At 40.1% G+C, this 18058-nt stretch overlaps 2 protein-coding genes across 3 annotated transcripts; one reads left to right on the top strand and one right to left on the bottom strand.

The window, feature by feature from the left end:
• Positions 1-2118: 2118 nt before the first annotated feature.
• Positions 2119-3598, top strand: LOC115163267 (protachykinin-1). Its single transcript, XM_029714998.1, has 5 exons — positions 2119-2393; positions 2571-2667; positions 2861-2896; positions 3133-3186; positions 3474-3598. The coding sequence occupies exons 1-5, from the start codon at positions 2280-2282 to the stop codon at positions 3596-3598; spliced, it is 426 nt and encodes a 141-aa protein (XP_029570858.1). The 5' UTR covers positions 2119-2279.
• A 106-nt stretch (positions 3599-3704) lies between these two features.
• On the bottom strand, positions 3705-16346 carry LOC115159140 (histone acetyltransferase KAT7). 2 transcript variants are annotated; one of them, XM_029708592.1, is made up of 14 exons: positions 16121-16346; positions 15422-15572; positions 14971-15219; positions 14738-14820; positions 14535-14615; positions 13946-14044; positions 13536-13646; positions 13196-13387; positions 10716-10805; positions 10211-10351; positions 9959-10052; positions 9498-9644; positions 8821-8927; positions 3705-4696 (listed from the first exon to the last, which is right to left on the bottom strand). In XM_029708592.1, exons 1-14 carry the CDS (start codon positions 16136-16138, stop codon positions 4595-4597), a joined length of 1665 nt encoding a protein of 554 aa, XP_029564452.1. In that variant the 5' UTR covers positions 16139-16346; the 3' UTR covers positions 3705-4594. The 2 variants fall into 2 exon arrangements, with proteins under 2 accessions (XP_029564452.1, XP_029564441.1); XM_029708581.1 differs by having other exon boundaries at positions 13196-13399; positions 16121-16345.
• Positions 16347-18058: the final 1712 nt, after the last annotated feature.

The following is an 18058-nucleotide window of genomic DNA, read 5'->3' as shown; positions in this document are numbered from 1 at the left end:
GCACTGAAGAATCCTCCCATATTTCAGGCGTGTATAGATGTCAGAATAATTCTAGTATTGGGCGAGTCTCAGACCACCAAGAAAGCCTTTCGAGGCAAAAGTAACAGTTTTGCAGTAACTGGGGTCAAGGGGTTCCAAGGAAATACATTATACTTGAAAATCGGATCATTTCTCTATGGAGCAAAGTCCAATAGCACTGCATCCCTCTCTTTTCATTGAGAAGTTTGGCAGCTATGAACATAGTGAAGATAGCAGCCTCCCATTGACTTTCTGTTGGATAGTACTGTGCCCAGGACATTCTGAACATGGTTATTGTACGGACATGATTGGACTTTAAAGTAGCATGACGTGGCCATGTTCATAGAGTAGTGCAGAGGTGCTCCTGACGGAAAATGTCACCCTTACTGTTCGATGAGAAGACATTCAAATGGCATAGAGACAACGCAGCAAATGGGTGAATTCAAGTCAAAATCAATCCCCATTGGAAGGCTGGGGTTGTTCGACTGCCACTGGTTCACTCTGTGTAACATGGAAATATAATGGCCTAGTCATTATAGGAAGTAGGAAGCCATTTCACATGCAAATGAAGGTCCTCCGATTCCTTTTGATTTGCCACTCAGCGTTAGCCGTCGCGTCTGCGGGAACATGACACGAGGGTTGTTCTGGTGTAATTGCCTTTGAGCTCAAATTGCCCTGTTTTCCTTGCATTGTGGAGCACCTGTGCAGAGCTCCAAACATTTGATGTGTGTGCTGCCCACATTTCAAGAGGACATCCTTAGAACACCCGATTGACAAGTAATTGCTCCTTGAAAACATTTTGTAGCCGGATTATACTGAAAAAAATGTATTGCTAATAATGAAAAGGTTATATGATTGAAGTAAAACCGCAAGCATTTGAATGACTAAGCAGTTAATGTCTACGGACTAAGCAACCAAATATCATATAAAAGACTTTGTTACACTAATTATCCTCTAGAGATAAATGGATGGCTTTTTAAAAACAATTATTAGTCGATTTGTGTCTCAAAAATAAATATATAAAAAAAACATTTCAGCTGTTCCAGCACAACATGACATTGTGGCTCGAGAACATCGCTCTCAGCTGGACATCACACTACCCTCAGTGCTGTAAGGAAAAACCATCTGCTCGCTATAGCCATCTCTCTCAAGAAAAGCCTCATCTCAGCTGAACACACTTTGGCCGACATGAGACACAGAGCGGTATCCAACCCGATCACTCAGGATACTAGACCATGGCGCACACTGCTTTCTCAAGACATACGGCTTCAAGTTCAGATGATTGAACGAGCCATTTAGCTATCCACTTGGTTTGTTTTTAATGTCGTTTTTAAAAATCTTATTTATGAGGTCTATATTGGGCTGACCTGTCCTAGGTATGATTCACTGAGTCAATAGATGAACAGGCAAACACCGACTATGTAACAGGAGCCATTATTGACAAGACATTGTTCAAAATATGTCAGGCGGCAGTTTTCAAGCGCCCTCGCATCAAAGAGAAAGATCAGAAGGTCAAAAATTAGGCTGCTGACTTACATTTCTGGCAAATATAGAGTTCTGGTTGTAGGTTTGACAAACATGGAAATTACAGAACCAAATAAAAAAAAATGCAAATCTTTAACTGTGAATCACATACAGATCAGATAGTGCTTTCCACACAGTACATTCTAGGAAATATAAGGCAAATCAATTACAGAAATTAAACTCAGATCCCAATCAAACCCAAGGAAGCGAGGTGAGCACCCGGTAAAACCTTTAAAGCAAACCAAGGATTATAAAATAAGCACAATGGCCCTTTCTGTAAATTGGATATTGGGCATTATGCATATATCATCAGCCCATGCTCAAATTGGACAACAGCTTGTTGCATTCACCTCACCTATATTTCCTTTACTTAATTATGTACCTGTATACTACAGGTATTCAAAAATATATTTCATGCATCTCTCTGCATGATGTGAAAAACACGTCATATTTGTTAAATGTTGCATAATAATAGTATGAGCTTGATGATTTGACGGTGTCAAGAGGGGAGGGGACACGAGGTTGTATGAGGTACTGTATTATAAAATGGACGTTGTATTCAGTGCAGGATCAGACCGACAGGGAATAGACTCAGTCCTCTATCCATCAGAGAAGATAGCAGACCTTTTCTGAGCTCACTCAACAGCCAACTATCATTATTTCTTTAAGATACATACTTCTGGAGTAAAAAAAAAAGTATTATTTTAATATAGTTTTGCCTAGTATCGTTACATTCAATGGAAATCTTGAAATTCCAGCTGGTAATAGTTACCCTGTTTGCACTGGTGTACACATGTCAAGGATTGTCGTTTAGTGTTGACAAGGAACACTGGGTATCCAAAGACTGGCAGGTAAGTGGAACGTTTAATTTCTATTATCAAGAAGAGTTTATATAACGAAACTGTTTATATAATTAGTATATTCCTGATTTGAAAAATATTTGCGAGTAATAATTGAACATTTTTTCCCCACAAATAAATCAAGAAAAAAGAATGTTGTGAAAAAGACATCTTTAATCCTTTCCCCAGGATGAGCCACTGGAAGAGAGGTTGTCCAGCCACGTGGCTAGTCTGATAAAGAGATCCAAAGCCCGTCAGTTCTACGGGCTCATGGGCAAACGCTCAGGTAAGCATTATAACGTTCTGCCTGTCCATAACAAGAATGAAAGACTTGAAAGGGATCTTGAAGGAGGTAGACTAGAATACAAATTGTATGATGCGTACTGTATGTTGAGTACGTATTATATCTAATTGACAAGAAAAGCAAATATTTTGAACTCAAATACGTTTGAGTGCTTATCAGGTCACTTTAATTACAGACGATCAGCCGCAGCCTATTAAAGTGGATAGAAAACGTGAGTATAGCACACTGGAGTAACAAAAAAAACTTTTTTAGAATAGTGGTAGCCTATACAGTACACTCTGGTCCATATACTATATTGTAGATTATTCTGTATCTAAATCATATCGACAACACAACAATGAGCAAATGTTCTGCATTATATGGGTTTAAAACATGTTTTACATTTAACATGAGAAAAAAATATGCATCTCCTTTTAAATGACTCTTTCCTGGTGATGTCTTCAACAGGAAACAAAGGGGATATGTTTGTTGGACTTATGGGAAGAAGAGCACTAAGTGGGGGTAAGAATGATTACACTTCATATAAAATCCTCTGTAGCTCAGTTGGTAGAGCATGGCTCTTGCAGCGTGGGTTCAATTCCCGGGACCCCCCCATACGTAAAAATGTATACATGGATGACTAAAACGCTTTGGATGAAAGTGTCTGCTAAATGGCATGCTCTATATTATTTGAAATCTCAAGGCATTTGTTTTTTTAGACAAACAAAGCAGAGAGAAGTACAATTTAAAACAGGTATCAACAATTGCAGTCGTGTGTCATAACCAAATGCAATGTTTTTTTGCTGCAGAATCGTTCACGAGGATCATTCCAGATGCTCCAAGCACTGCGATCGATGTCGCTGAGGGATCAGACACACAACCAGGTCTGTCATATGCATTGATGTTATGGTTAAAACCAGAGAGCACTTTGTAACATTGTAATGTACAGCTTGTAAAATGTAATACAAGTTTTACTGTGCAATTTAAAACATACATGTAAAACTTGTATTCGTGTTGACTAAATGCAAACCAAACATTTGAACTTGTATGTAATATTTTTATTTCTTCATTTGGCAGATTCACAAGAGGAATGGGACCAACTCCAATATTACTAAAGCTAGAAAAAAAAGAGTTGTTTTCATGACCTAAACAATTTTGATATCGACTCAAAAAGGACTACCATACAAAACGAAACTGTATCTCATACTTGTAAGAAACAAAATGCTATATCTAAGGTATCAAAGTTCATGCTGATGATTATTGTATATTCTATCCCAAAAAATGTACTTGTCTCCGCAAACAACCGCAACTGTGTTGAATGAAATAAAATAGCCAGGAATGCTGCAGCCGGTCAAAGTTATATATTTTTTTGTGGACAAAGAAGCAAAAACACTCATGTGATCCACTAGTGTCAGAGCTCAGACGAGATGTATCTACATTCATAGCTCATCTTTAAGTGGATCTTTTAAAACAAGTCATCAACTCAAATTCTGTAACCTTCATTGTTTAACAATATTTCAGCGAAGAATTGATTGAATGGTGACATGGTGACATATTACTAAAATATAAATACAAGTCGAAATGTAAAAAGGGAAGAGAGTTCCTCCAGACACAAAAAACCAAGTAAGGGGCATCTACAGGGTGGGTTTAGGGATAGAAAATCACTGTGGTATTGATAGGACTCCTATCCCGGCAGAAGAAAGATCACTGTGGTATTGATAGGACTCCTATCCCGGCAGAAGAAAGATCACTGTGGTATTGATAGGACTCCTATCCCGGCAGAAGAAAGATCACTGTGGTAATTATAGGACTCCTATCCCGGCAGGTGTGGTAGAAGAAAGATCACTGTGGTAATTATATTACTCCTATCCCGCCAGGTGTGGTAGAAGAAAGTCAAGTTTATTAAGTGGCTCACTTGTGAGCCTATAGCCTATGTCCCTTTGGGTGGGGTCCATTTAAGCGAGCTGGGGTCAATGGTTTTGTTGTTGCTGCCTCTTTTGGTCTCCTTGGCTTTCCACTCATCGATCAGGTCCTGTGAGGGGGAGTTCAGTTCAATTCATTTATTGGCCCTTGAGGAATTTGCCTCGCATTCAAGAGCACCGAGTCACACATAAAATGATCAACATTTACAGATATGACATACAGCGGGTATCATAATTATTCATCCCCCTTGGATTTTTTCACATTTTGTTGCGTTACAATGTGGGAATGGAAAAGATTGAATTGTGATTTTGTTAGTGACCTACACAAAACAATCCATAATGTCAAATGAAAAGAAAAATATATAAATGTACAAAATAACTCAAATATAGGTCAAGTATTCACCTCTGTTCAGGCAAGCCTAAATTAGTTCAGGAGTAAAATTTGGCATAACAAATCACAAGGGGTTGAAATTATTTCGGAATGACTACCCCTTCCACTGTCCCCCATACATGTGTATCTTAGTCACGTGTTGAATTTAAAGCATAGATTTAACTAAAGACCAGTAGGCATTTGGAAAGCCTCAAAGAAGGGCCGTGATTGGTAGATGGGTAACAATAACGAATAAGACATTGAATATCACTTTAAGCATGGTCACGTTAATAATTATGCTGTGGATGATGCATTAAACCACCCAGACACATCAAAGATAATCGTCCTTCTGAATTGAGCTACAGGACAGGAAGGAAACTGCTCAGGGGATGTCACCATGAGGACATTGGTGATGTTAAAACAGCTACGGGGTTCAATTGCTGTGATGGGAGAAAACTGAGGATAGATCAACAACGTTGTAGTGACTCCACAACAATTACCTACATGACAGAAAAGAATAACTCAAATATACAGAATAAAAAAATATTCCAAAACATGTACCCTGTATACAACAATACACTAAAGTAATACCTAAACAAACAAAAAAAAAAACAAAAAAAAAAACACAGCAAAGGAATATACTTTTTGGCCTAAATCCAAAGCCTTATGTTTGGGGCCAATCTAACAGGTCACTGAGTAACTGCCTCCTTATTTTCAAGCATGGTGGTGGCTGCATCATGGTATGGGTATTCTTGATATCGGCAAAGAATGGGAGGTTTTTTGGATAAAAATAAATAGGATGGAGCTAAGCACAGGCAATATCCTAGAGGAGAACCTGCTTTCAGCAGGACAATAACCTAAACCTACAACACAAGGAAAAATATATACTAGAGTTGCTTACCATGAAGACAGTGAATGTTCCTGAGTGGCCAAGTTACAGTTGACACAGCATAAAGAATTAAAAATAATAAAAATGGGCAAATATTGCACAATCCAGGTGTGCAAAGCTCTTAGAGACTGACCCAAGAAGACACACAGCTATAAATCGCTGCCAAAGGTGTTAGTAACATGTATTGCCTCAGGGGGTTCAATACTTAAAAAGGTACAGTATAGTGTTTTATTGTTCGTTAATCTAAAAATCTACATCGTAAACTATGAAATAACACATATGGAAGTAATGTAGTAACCAAAAAAGTGTTAAATAAAAATATTTCAGAATCTTCAAAGTAGGCACCTTTGCCTTGATGACAGCTTTGCACACTCTTGGCATTCTCTCAATCAGCTTCATGAGGAATGTTTTTCCAACAGTCTTGGAGTTCCCACATATGCTGAGCACTTGTTGGCTGCTTTTCCTTCACTCTGCGGTCCAACTCATCCCAAACCATCTCAATTGGCTTGAGGTCGGGTGATTGTGGAGGCCAGATCATCTGATGCAGCACTCCATGACTCTCATTCTTGGTCCAATAACCCTTACACAGCCCGGAGGTGTTTTTTGGGTCATTGTCTTGTTGAAAAACAAATGATAGTCCCACTAAGAACAAACCAGATGGGATGGCGTATCGCTGTAGAATGCTGCGGTAGCCATGCTGGTTAAGTGTGCCTTGAATTCTAAATAAATCACAGAGCGTCACCTGCAAAGCACCCTCATACCTCCTCCTCCATGCTTCACGGTGGGAACCACACATGTGGAGATCATCCGTTCACCTACTCTGCATCTCACAAAGACACAGCGGTTTGAACCAAAAATCTCAAATTTAGACTCATCAGACCAAAGGACAGACTTCCACCGGTCTAATGTCCATTGCTTGTGTTTTTTGGCCCATCAAGTCTCTTCTTATTATTGGTGTCCTTTAGTAGTGGTTTCTTTGAAGCAATTCGACCATAAAGGCCTTTTTCACGCAGTCTCCTCTGAACAGAAGATGTTGAGAAGTGTCTGTTACTTGAACTCTGTGAAGCATTTATTTGGGCTGCAATCTGAGGTGCAGTTAATTGTAATGAACTTATCCTCTGCAGCAGAGGTAACTCTGGGTCTTCCTTTCCTGTGGAGGTCCTCATGAGAGCCAGTTTCATCATGGCGCATGATGGTTTTTGCGACTGCACTTGAACAAACTTATTTTCCAGATTGCCTGACCTTCATGTCTTGAAGTAATGGACTGTAATTTCTCTTTTCTTATTTGAGCGGTCTTTTAACAAATAGGGCTATCTTGTCACAACACAACCGATTGGCTCAAAACGCATTAAGCAGAAAATAAATTCCACAAATTAACTTTTAACAAGGCACACCTGTTAATTGAAATGCATTTCAGGCAACTACCTCATGAAGCTGGTTGAGAGAATGCCAAGCGTGTGCAAAGCTGTCATCAAGGCAAAGGGTGGCTATTTGAAGAATCTCAAATATAAAATATATTTTGATTTGTTTAACACTTTTTTGGTTACTACATGATTCCATGTGTGTTATTTCATAGTTTTTATGTCTTCACTATTATTCTACAATGTAGAAAATATAGTAAGAATAAAGAAAAACCCTTGAATGCGTAGGTGTTCTAAAACTTTTGACCGGTAGTGAGTGAGTGAGTGAGTGAGTGAGTGAGTGAGTGAGTGAGTGAGTGAGTGAGTGAGTGAGTGAGTGAGTGAGTGAGTGAGTGAGTGAGTGAGTGAGTGAGTGAGTGAGTATGTATGCATGTATGTATGTATGTATATATATATATATATATATATATAAAAATATGTTTTTCCACTGACATTAGCATTTTATGTAAATCGTTGACAAAAAAAAAATAATGACAATTAAATCCATTTTAAATCGCACTTTGCAACACAAAATGTGAATAAATCCAAGGGGTTGAATAATTATGATACCCACAGCAGATGACAACCACATAAAACAGATGGACAGGGCTACATACACACAAGCTACAGTAAATACATGACATACAGTGCAAAATCAAGGACATCTCAAATGTTCACAGAACTCCTCCTTCACAGGTTTTAGGTGCCTAGTCTAGGGTATTAACTGACAAACTGGGCTGAATGGGATATTGTGATGTCACACACCGTTGGCTACGTGATGGGGGACATTACTTAACCCTTTACACTAGGGGGAATTGGCCTATATGGATAGGCCCCAACTGAAATGCTCAAACAGAAAAAAAATATTAGAAGGATATGCATAATCACTTTTTTGCAATTGAAAAGGAACACTTTGGAGAATTATCTGAACAAACAGTTCACCTGAGACAGGACCGAATTCAAACATTACACTGTTGATTTCATGTGCATTTTACCGGCACTGTACTTTTTGCAGCCATTTTTTCGATAAAAAAATTACTACAAAAAATTACTACAAAAAATTTACAAAAAAATAATCGGGCAATACTAAAAAGCTGAATACATTCAATAATATATAAGAATATTCCTGCAAGATCTGGGGTAGATACAATATAAGATATAACATTACAAGGGTTTGAGTGAGAGGTCTCACTGGTGTCTTCAAGTGGCCACTCCAAAGTGTACAGTCATTTCAATACAGGTATGACTCAGGCAGTAGAGCAGTCAACTTTTAGTTCATTTTTCTTTAGCTTTCCTGGCTGTGCCTTTGGAGGAACTGAGCAGATCACAATTGTAGCTAGCGGGTGGTCGTCCCTTTTAGAACGCCTGTCAGTTGAAAGCTATACATCGTAAAGCGGACACCCAGAGTTCTGATGTAATGTATAGTATGTTACTGTACAGCCATCGCGCTCCAATTTAATCTCTTATCAGTGACCAAAACTCCCATTTTTGATCCCGTACATGGGATCAGAGTATAAAGGGTTAATCCGATGTAGATATTGTCATGACACACACCTTCATGAAGGGGACACTTACCTGTCTCTTCAAGACGAGGTGCTTTCCCTTCCAGTACTTAAGCATCTGCAGGGACTGCAGTGTGCTGACAATGTCCACTGGGTTCACCGCGGTCTCCTGGCTGATCTCTGAACACACACAAGTACAACACACAGCTCTTCACACACTCATTCAAAATACTGAATCGTGCCAAGAGTACCGTTTCATATGCTATTCCTAGTCATTCAAATGCTTGGTAGGAAATCATCTCGTGTGTTCAAATGAAACTGAGGCTAACCTGAACAAGCTAAATAATTAACATTAAATCAACATTTACAGACTTGACAACCATAAAACAGATTGATAGGGCTGTAAACACACAAGCTACAGTGAATACCTGACAAATAGAGTGATAAATCAAGGGTACCCTTCCCAGGTTTAATGCTTAGTGCATGTTCGTTAAGCAGTTTGATGCCCCACCTACGGACTAATTAATTATGAGAAGAGAATTAGCCTATATGGACAAGGCCAAATTAAAATGTTTCTAAATGAGAAAAAAAAATGCATATGCTCAACCATGGGAGAAATTTAAAGAGGACACTTTGGAGATTGTGTGTGAGTGTCTGTGTATGGTGTATGGTGTGTGTGTGTGACCGGAAGAAGCTACATAATTTACCAGGGTAATTTTAAACCCTCTTCTTTGTAAAGTCCTCTGTCACCTTTGATGGAGATCTCCTTGCCCTGGAAGTTGTACATGTAACGCAGCAGCACCTCTTTCCAGTAGCTACGGTAGCTGATGAGGCCCAGGTCCGAGAGGGGCCGCTCTGGGGAGCCCACCTTCTCCTCCACCTTGGACAGCAGGTAGCCTACAGAAAGGGGAGAGCCGGCAGGTTGGTCACTAGCAGTTCTAATAAGTAATGAGATGGACTGCACTTACATAGCAATGAGACCTGGTGGAGAAAAGAACTGCTAAATGAACTGTAGTTTCTACTGCAATAACCGTGTAATGACAACACATAAAGAAGTTGCTTTCAGGACATTAAAAGCCATTTTTGACCAGCAACACTCTGCTGTCATTCCTGAGAGGCTTAACAAAATACATCAGCATCTCAAAATGCCACCTGGCTGTAGTTGCAGTGGCCAATCTAACAAGGGGAAAACAGAGCTAGTCTATACTTACTGAAGTCAATCAGCATCTTCCCAAAGCCCTGCCTCATGTACTGAGGCATAGTCAGGATGCAGGAGACGTTGTAGTTGAGGAAAGAGTTCTTCTCCTGAAAGAACAGAGGATATGCGTCTGAATCTCATCTTTAAAACTAAAGTAATGACAGAGACGTTCCTGATAAAAAAAATAAAAAAAGCTCCGTTATAAACCATATCAAAAAGTTATGGTAGACACTATCAATGTGAATGGAGTATAATGGATGGGTACCTTAGAGAAGTATCCCACAAGATGGCAGCCTGTGTTGTCTGCCTCAGTCATAACGTAGAACAGAAAGGGTTCCACGTCGTAGTACAAAGTCTTGTGATCCAGGAAGAGCTTGGCAAGTAGACACAGGTTCTGGCAGTAGATCTGGAAAAGGAAACCACACACCATTTAAATTCTCCAAAGACCTTGCCAGGGATAATGTTGGGGGCGAAAGGTTGTGCTGTACTACTATGGCCAACCCTGTAAAACAACACATTTCACTGCACCTATCCAGAGTACGTGACAATAAAACCATAGAATATAAATATATGTAGCTTGTTTTATAGGAGTGCAAGGCACCCCTGGGGTTAGGGTCCCTGAAGAAATGTGAGACATGACAAAACGAAAGGTAATAATTCAACCATGATTATTTCTTTGTTCTTTAGACCGGAGAATAAAACGGAGACAGGAAAAAAAGCATTTGCTGTGTACGAGTCCAGGGTTAGTTCAAGTGTATAGGCCCCCTCACCTTGTTCTTCTTGCCGTCCACCTCAAAGACAGAGATGGCTCCCTTCCTGTAGACCTCATCTCCGGGCGGATGCTTCCACACACACTTGGCCTAACAAACACACAGGGAGACAACACTATTGATTTACATAGCCCATCTATAATTTAGCCCAAACTACTACCTCTTCCCCTACTGTATTTATTTATTTCATTTATTTTGCTCCTTTGCACCATATTATTTATATTAGAACTTTGAACTTTCTTCAAACTACAAATCTACCATTCCAGTGTTTTTCTTGCTATACTTTATTTACTTTGCCACCATGGCATTTTTTTGCCTTTACCTCCCTTATCTCACATCATTTGCTCACATTGTATATAGTCTTGTTTTTTTCTACTGTATTATTGACTGTATGTTGTTTACTCCATGTGTAACTCTGTGTTGTTGTATGTTGTCGAACTGCTTTGCTTTATCTTGGCCAGGTCGCAATTGTAAATGAGAACTTGTTCTCAACTTGCCTACCTGGTTAAATAAAGGTGAAATAAATAAATAAAAATAAAAATTTGCTCATTCAAACCCCATTAAAAAGGCCTCTCTGAACAGTTTCAGCTGAAATTGAAGACATTGGGTGAGTTTAGAATCCCCAAACATATGACAAAAAGCAGCATAACATTTGATTGGCTGTTGCATGCAATTTCAATCACATTTCAGTTGCTTCGAGTATCAGCAAAAGTTGCTTGAGAGGATGTCACTTGCAAACTGCAACAAACATTGTGTGAAAGTTGATTCGTGTAACCCCAGCTTAAGAGGTGATAGGACTGGATTGTCTACAGTGCCTTCAGGAAGTATTCATACCCCTCGACTTATTCCGCATTTTGTTGTATTACAGCCTGAATTCACAATGGATTAAATCAATTTTGTTCCCCTTACCCATCTATACACAATACCCCATGACGACAAAATGAAAACATGTTTTTAAAATGTTTGCAAATGCATTGAAAATGAACCACAAATCTAATTTACATAAGTATTCAAACATCTGAGTCAATACTTTGTAAAAGCACCTTTGGTGGCGATTCAATCAAATGTATTTATAAAGCCCAGCTTTGAGTCGTCTTGGGTATGTCTATGAGCTGAGAACAATGTTTATTTTTGTACCATGATAGGACCCTATGCCATTAACATTGTACTCCGGTGTTGGTGTTCAGGAGAGTCAACATTTGTCAGGATAAAAAGGAAAATACTTTTTCTCAAAAGGAGTGCAGCTGCAGGAGTTGTGCCGTAGACCATTTGAAAGAATCTTTGAACGTCTGCAGATTTTCTCAAAGCTCTGTTAAGCTAGATTGCTGTTCATCGCCTCTCCCAAGTCTTTCCACAGATTTTCAATGGGATTTAAATCTTGGCTTTGGCTGGAACAAGGACTTTCACATTCTTGTTCTGAAGCCAATCCAGCGGTGTTTTGGCTGTATTTTTGGGGTCATTGTCCTGTTGGAACATGAAATCTATGCCCCAGTTTAAGTACGTTTGCACTCTGAAGAAGCAGGTTCATCAAGAATTTGCTGTATTTGGCTCAAGTCATTGTTCCCTCTATCCTCACCAGTCTCCCAGTCCCTGACGCTAAAAAGCATCCTACATAGTATGATTCTTCCCCGTTGGGTGATGCGCTGTGCTTGCTTTTCTCCAGACATAGCGCTTTACATTCAGGCTAAAGAGTTAAATTTGTCTCATCAGACCACAGAATATTTTGCCTTATGCATGCTGTCATGTGCCTTTTTCTCAGGAGTGGCTTCCGTCTGGCCACTCTCCCATAAAGCCCAGATTGGTGAAGTGCTGTAGAGACCGTTGTCCTTGTGGCAGGTTCTCCCATCTCAGCCATGGAACTCTGTAGTTCAGTCTAGGTCACCTCCATGACCAAGGTCCTTCTTACCCAGTTCGAGCCGACGGCCAGATATTGGCAGTTTCATATTTTTTTTATTTGCCAATGATGGAGACCACTGCTCTCTTCAAAACTTTTAACACTAGAAATGGTTTTATACCCTTCCACAGACACAAGCCTCACAACAATTCTATCTCGGCGATCTACAGACAGTTCTTTGGACTTGAGAAGTTTCTGCTCTGACATCCACGGTCAACTGTGGGACCTTATATAGACATGTGTGTTTCTTTCTAAATGCATGTCCAAACAACTGAATTGGCCACAGGTGAACTCCAATCAAGGTGTAGTGACAGCTCAAGGATGATCAAAGGAAATTGGATGCACCGGAGCTTAATTTGGGTGGCATAGCAAAGGGGTGGGAATAACTATGTAAATGATATTTCTGTAATTCATTTTCAATACATTTCTAAAAACATGTTTTCACTTTGTCATTATGGGGTATTGTGTGTAGACGGGTGAGTGATTTTTTAAAGATTTAATCTATTTTGAATTCGGGCTGTAAGAACAAAATGTGGAATAACTCAGTCGAGGGGTACTTTCTGAAGGCACTGTATATCTATCTTACCATGTGTCGTCTCAGAATGGTCTGGCTCTTCATGTACTTGAGGCAGAACTCGCAGACGTAGAGGCGTCCCAGGCGGGCGTACTCCTCGGGGTAGGGCGAGTGGTACCACGTGTCCAGCTCGTAGCGGCCGAACAGGATGGTCTTGATCATGTTGCTGCCCTCCGTGATCTGTCCCTGGATCCGCAGCTTCTCCTGTGGCGTTTTCAATAAGCGCGAAACAAGAGAGGAGAAATATGAAATTCTTCTAAACTACCAAGAACATCTTATCTACAATACCATCTAAATCACTATTGGTTTATTATGCATGAAGGACGAAGGTGCACTGAGGTTTTTGTCTTACCAGATCTTCAGATGCGCGTGCCTGGGCTTTTCTGAAAAGCTCCAGGTCATATTCACTAGTGATGTTCTCCAGAAGAGGTTCTCTGGTGTTGCCGTGGCTCTGTCGATGCTCCTGTAGACGAGATGGAAAGAAAAATAGTTGGGTGACAGAGTGCTGATTGTGTCAATAAATGGGCTTTTTTGAATATACTCTTTAAAGAGGTAGCGTTTCAGACTTATTCAGAAGATGGGCAGGGACTCTGCTGTCCTGACATTAAGGGTAAGCTTGTTCCACCATTGGGGTGCTTTGACTGGGCTGATCGGGAGCTGCCCTCCCGTAGGGGTGGGAGGGCAAAGTGACCAGAGGATCCCCATAGCAAACATGATTCTCCCTCTAGTCATTTGAATGGGGAGATCTGTCCTGTGTCTCACCATGTATTTCTCCTTCTGCTCCTTGGGAAGCCCAGAGTTCCTCCCCTTTCTCATCTCCGTCACCTGCTCTTTGTATCTTGTCTGTTTTGATGTGGGCGCCTGGTGGACACAACAGGAATTCATTGTGATTTTAGCTATTTTTTATTTTACCCCCTTTTTTTTAAAATCTTGTCTCATCGCTGCAACTCCCCAACGGGATCGGGAGGCGAAGGTCGAGTCATGCGTCCTCCGAAACGTGACCAGCCAAACCTCGCTTCTTAATACCCGCCTGCTTAACCCGGAAGCCAGCCGCAACAATGTGTCGAAGGAAACACCGTTCACCTGACGACCGAGGTCAGCCTGCAGGCGCCCGGCCAGCCAGAAGGAGTTGCTAGAGCGTGGTCAGCCAATTGAAGCCACACCCAGCCAAACCCTCCCCTAATCCGGGCGACGCTGGGCCAATTGTGCGCTGCCCTATGGAACTCCCGATCACGGCCGGTTGTGAGACAGTGCCCTAGACACGGCACCACTCGGGAGGCCCTTTACTTATTTTTACATGATCAAATTAATCACCTTAAAAAGTATTATATATTAATTTAATTCATTTTACCTGATGTCGTGTGGCGTGTCTGTTGCTTTCCTCCTGCACCTTTGATTCTTCTTCGTGTTTCTCACGAGTGGTTGCTTTCACCTGTCAATAAAAAGGATGAATAAACTTATTGGGCATTTGATTCTCTGTGGCTCTCATTGTACGAGACAATGACATTAATGTACCTCAATAAGCAATGCCAAATATTTTTATGACATATTTACCTTGCATTCGTCAGCTGAGAGGTTATGGTAAAGAGGGCATCCTGAAACCGCAAAATGGCGTTCATGTTTCCCTGTTAGATGTCCTGCAAGGAACATGAGACAGAAAAGCAATGAGTTTACATATAATTAATTTAATTGACTAGAGATATTTCATAATAAGAATCATGACAAGTCTTGTTGAGCATCCACTAAACTAGCAGTGGTGCCACTAACCAAATGGTCACTTGTCTTACCCAGTGAGTTGCATCCCGGTGTGGGACACTTCATGTTAAAATTGTAGGTCTCATGGCAGCGGCGGCGTTTGGGCCGGTGGGAGAGGTCCTTGTCTGAGTCTCTGAGGGCGGGGTCTTTGGCCACACTCTCGTCGTGGGAGGCGTTGGGGCTGGAGATGTCCAGCTCAGACTCAGATGATGGGGCGTTGCCTGTGGGCGTCAACGGCGGAGACTCGTCATGGTCGCCGACTCGCTTCACATCTGGTGTGTCTACATTGGCATGTGGGTGAAACAGCACAACATTCAGCTACACTGACAATGTAGGATAAAATAATAGAATCTTCTAGTAATTGTTAGCACTCACAAGGTCTCCTATACAGGTGATTGACTCATTGTTCGCTAGCCTAACTACTACAGTTGCAATGTAGGTTTTGATTCACAACTACAGCATCCATCCCATGGCTTTCTTTACCTTGTGAGCTTTGGCTGAGGCGTAGAGATGCTCTTGTGAGGCGTGTTCTCTTGGGCATGTTTCCATCACTCTCTGAGCTGTTCGTCTGTTCTCTCTCTGCAGAAGAGTCTGAATCTTCAGTCCCATCAGAGCCGCTCCCCAAATGCACACTCTGTGATAGAATGAAAAAAGTAAGACTGGTAGGGCTAACGCGTTTGCCAGGTAACTAGACGATATCAAGCTAGCTAACGTTAACTATTTACGTGTGATGGCTCTAACTAGGTTATAGAATTTTTGCTAACGTTAGCTCCTTCAAATGTATCCATTTCTCATGAATGAGATATACAGCTAGCTAATTACTCTCTATAAATCTGAATGTAAACACAGCCTTAATAGCTAGCTAGTCAGTTAACATTAGTTAGCCAAATAGGCAACGCAACATTAGCACAACACCATTGCAGCATTAGCTAGCAATCTACCGTGAAAGCACCATTTTAGTTTACTAACTTACGTTATCTGCAGTAGTTAACTTAATGCTAACTATCTAGTTATCTAGCTAGTTAAGAAAGATACATACTTTCGAATGCATAATAGAGACCACTGGCTAACAACTAGCTAACATTTTAGCAACGTTATGCTAGCAGTATAGCTAGTCAAGTTAGCTTATCCAGCTAGCTAGCTAACGCCGTAACGTTAGCTTCCGACCTACATGTTTCGTACCTGTCGTCTACGGGGCATATTTGCCTTGATGAACGCCGGTTCCTATGCCGCCCGTCTCATAGAACAACGTAGTTCCCAAATTGTATAATAAATGCAGTGGATGGAACTGTTTTAGATTAAGTTTTTACTTTAAAAAAAACCGTGTATGTCCACACAACATTGGCTATGTCTCGCGCCACATTTTCGGTACAACACACTTCCGTTTGGAACCTCTGCGTAATGTCACATGTGGTACTGTCTCCACTGGGTGGCACTGTATAGGTGGCACGCCAGTCTTATTTTCAACTCATTTAACATTTGATCTTCTTATCAAAAGGCACATCTCAATCGGTGGTCCAGATACATTCAAATCAAAAAAAATTATTGGTCACATACACGTGTTTAGCAGATGTTGTTGCGGGTGTAGAGAAATGCTTGTATATCATGAAATAGCACAAGTGTGGGGGTGGGCCTTCCCTCTTTTGTTCTATATTGGCCCTATTGTTTTTATTTTTGGGGAGAAGATAGATTTTCGGCCTAGTTGTCCCTCGCAAAGCCTCTTTATTATTATTATTATATTACATTTCAAATTCCAATACAATAACAAAAAAACATCACCACTACAAAAACCACATCACCACTACAAAAACTACAAATCATCATCACTACAAAAATATTTTCTCTGAAGAAACATAATATTGCTCTTCAAGCAAGGGGTGGCCTATGACATTACGACTTCCCATCAAACCAAAGCCTTGAATGCCCTACTCCTTGAAGTTTGCAGTTGTGTCTAAAAACACTATTTTACAGAAGAAACAATAATAATAATAATGACCATTTAGTGTGTGTACTTTACTGTATTAATACTTGGGATATCGCTTTTCAATAAGAAAAGTCATTTTTTTCAATAGTAAACGGCCTGATTGAACTATCTTAATTTATCTGCCATCTTTGCTAACACTTTCTTTGTTTCTTTCTAATTTGTATGACTCTTTTACAGTTCTACTAGTTTACATACATTGGTGTGAGTTTTAAAGCTATCTGTACTATGGGATAACTATGTGTTGTCTCATGTCAAAAACCAAAGCAGACATATCATTGATGATTAAATGGATTATCCCACCAATTGGACCTTACTCACCTTTTATTGTGAAGCTCAGTAACTCTATGTAAAAATAGAGTCTATATGGTAACAAGCCTATCTGTTATTCAGATCACTGCTCATCAAAGGATAAATAAATACATTAGCTACTACTGCTTGGCCTCTATTTGATATTGGTCTCTGGACCATTGTTTGCGGTAAATGTCTTTCATCAATATGAGAGATAAGTATCATTGCGAAATAGAAACTGTCTATACACTGATAGTGTATTTCAATCAAACAGTAAATACCATGGCACAATCATTCATACTCAGCAGAAACCTTGGTAAAGCGAGAGAGAAAATAACTCGTAGTGCTGTGCAACATTTCCTGGAATACTGATTATGAACAGATAAAAAAAAGCTATGGTATGTTACAGTAATCACTTGAATTCATTCAATCGAATTTATTATTTTAAAAAGAAGAGAAGAAAACACACACATATAAATGCTTTAGAAAAAACTAGGACAACACACTACATAAAACAAACAAAAATAAGTAGACCTAATAGCATGAACAAATCCAAAGCATTGGGCAAACCTCCAAAGAATTCAAAGAAACGATCATGTGGAAAAGTTAAAAGCTTTTATTAATGGACAAACATAGCATAGGGCCCTAGGCCTATAGGACAGACAGCAATAGCCTATAAAGAATATAGGGGTAAGGGTATGCTAGAGCGGAATGTTGTCCTATATTGCTAAATTAAAATACAAGAGCATACCTGGTTCTGGAAGAATTCTGCAGCCAGACTATTTATCCAACAAAACGTCACTGAACAGGAATGAGAATCGTTTAGCTTTTTACATGAAGCTGACATA

This window comes from Salmo trutta, chromosome 2 (genome assembly GCF_901001165.1).
Source record: "Salmo trutta chromosome 2, fSalTru1.1, whole genome shotgun sequence".
Taxonomy (NCBI): Eukaryota; Metazoa; Chordata; class Actinopteri; order Salmoniformes; family Salmonidae; genus Salmo; species Salmo trutta.
Note: the sequence above shows the minus strand (reverse complement) of the source record. Positions and strands in the feature narration are given on the sequence as shown.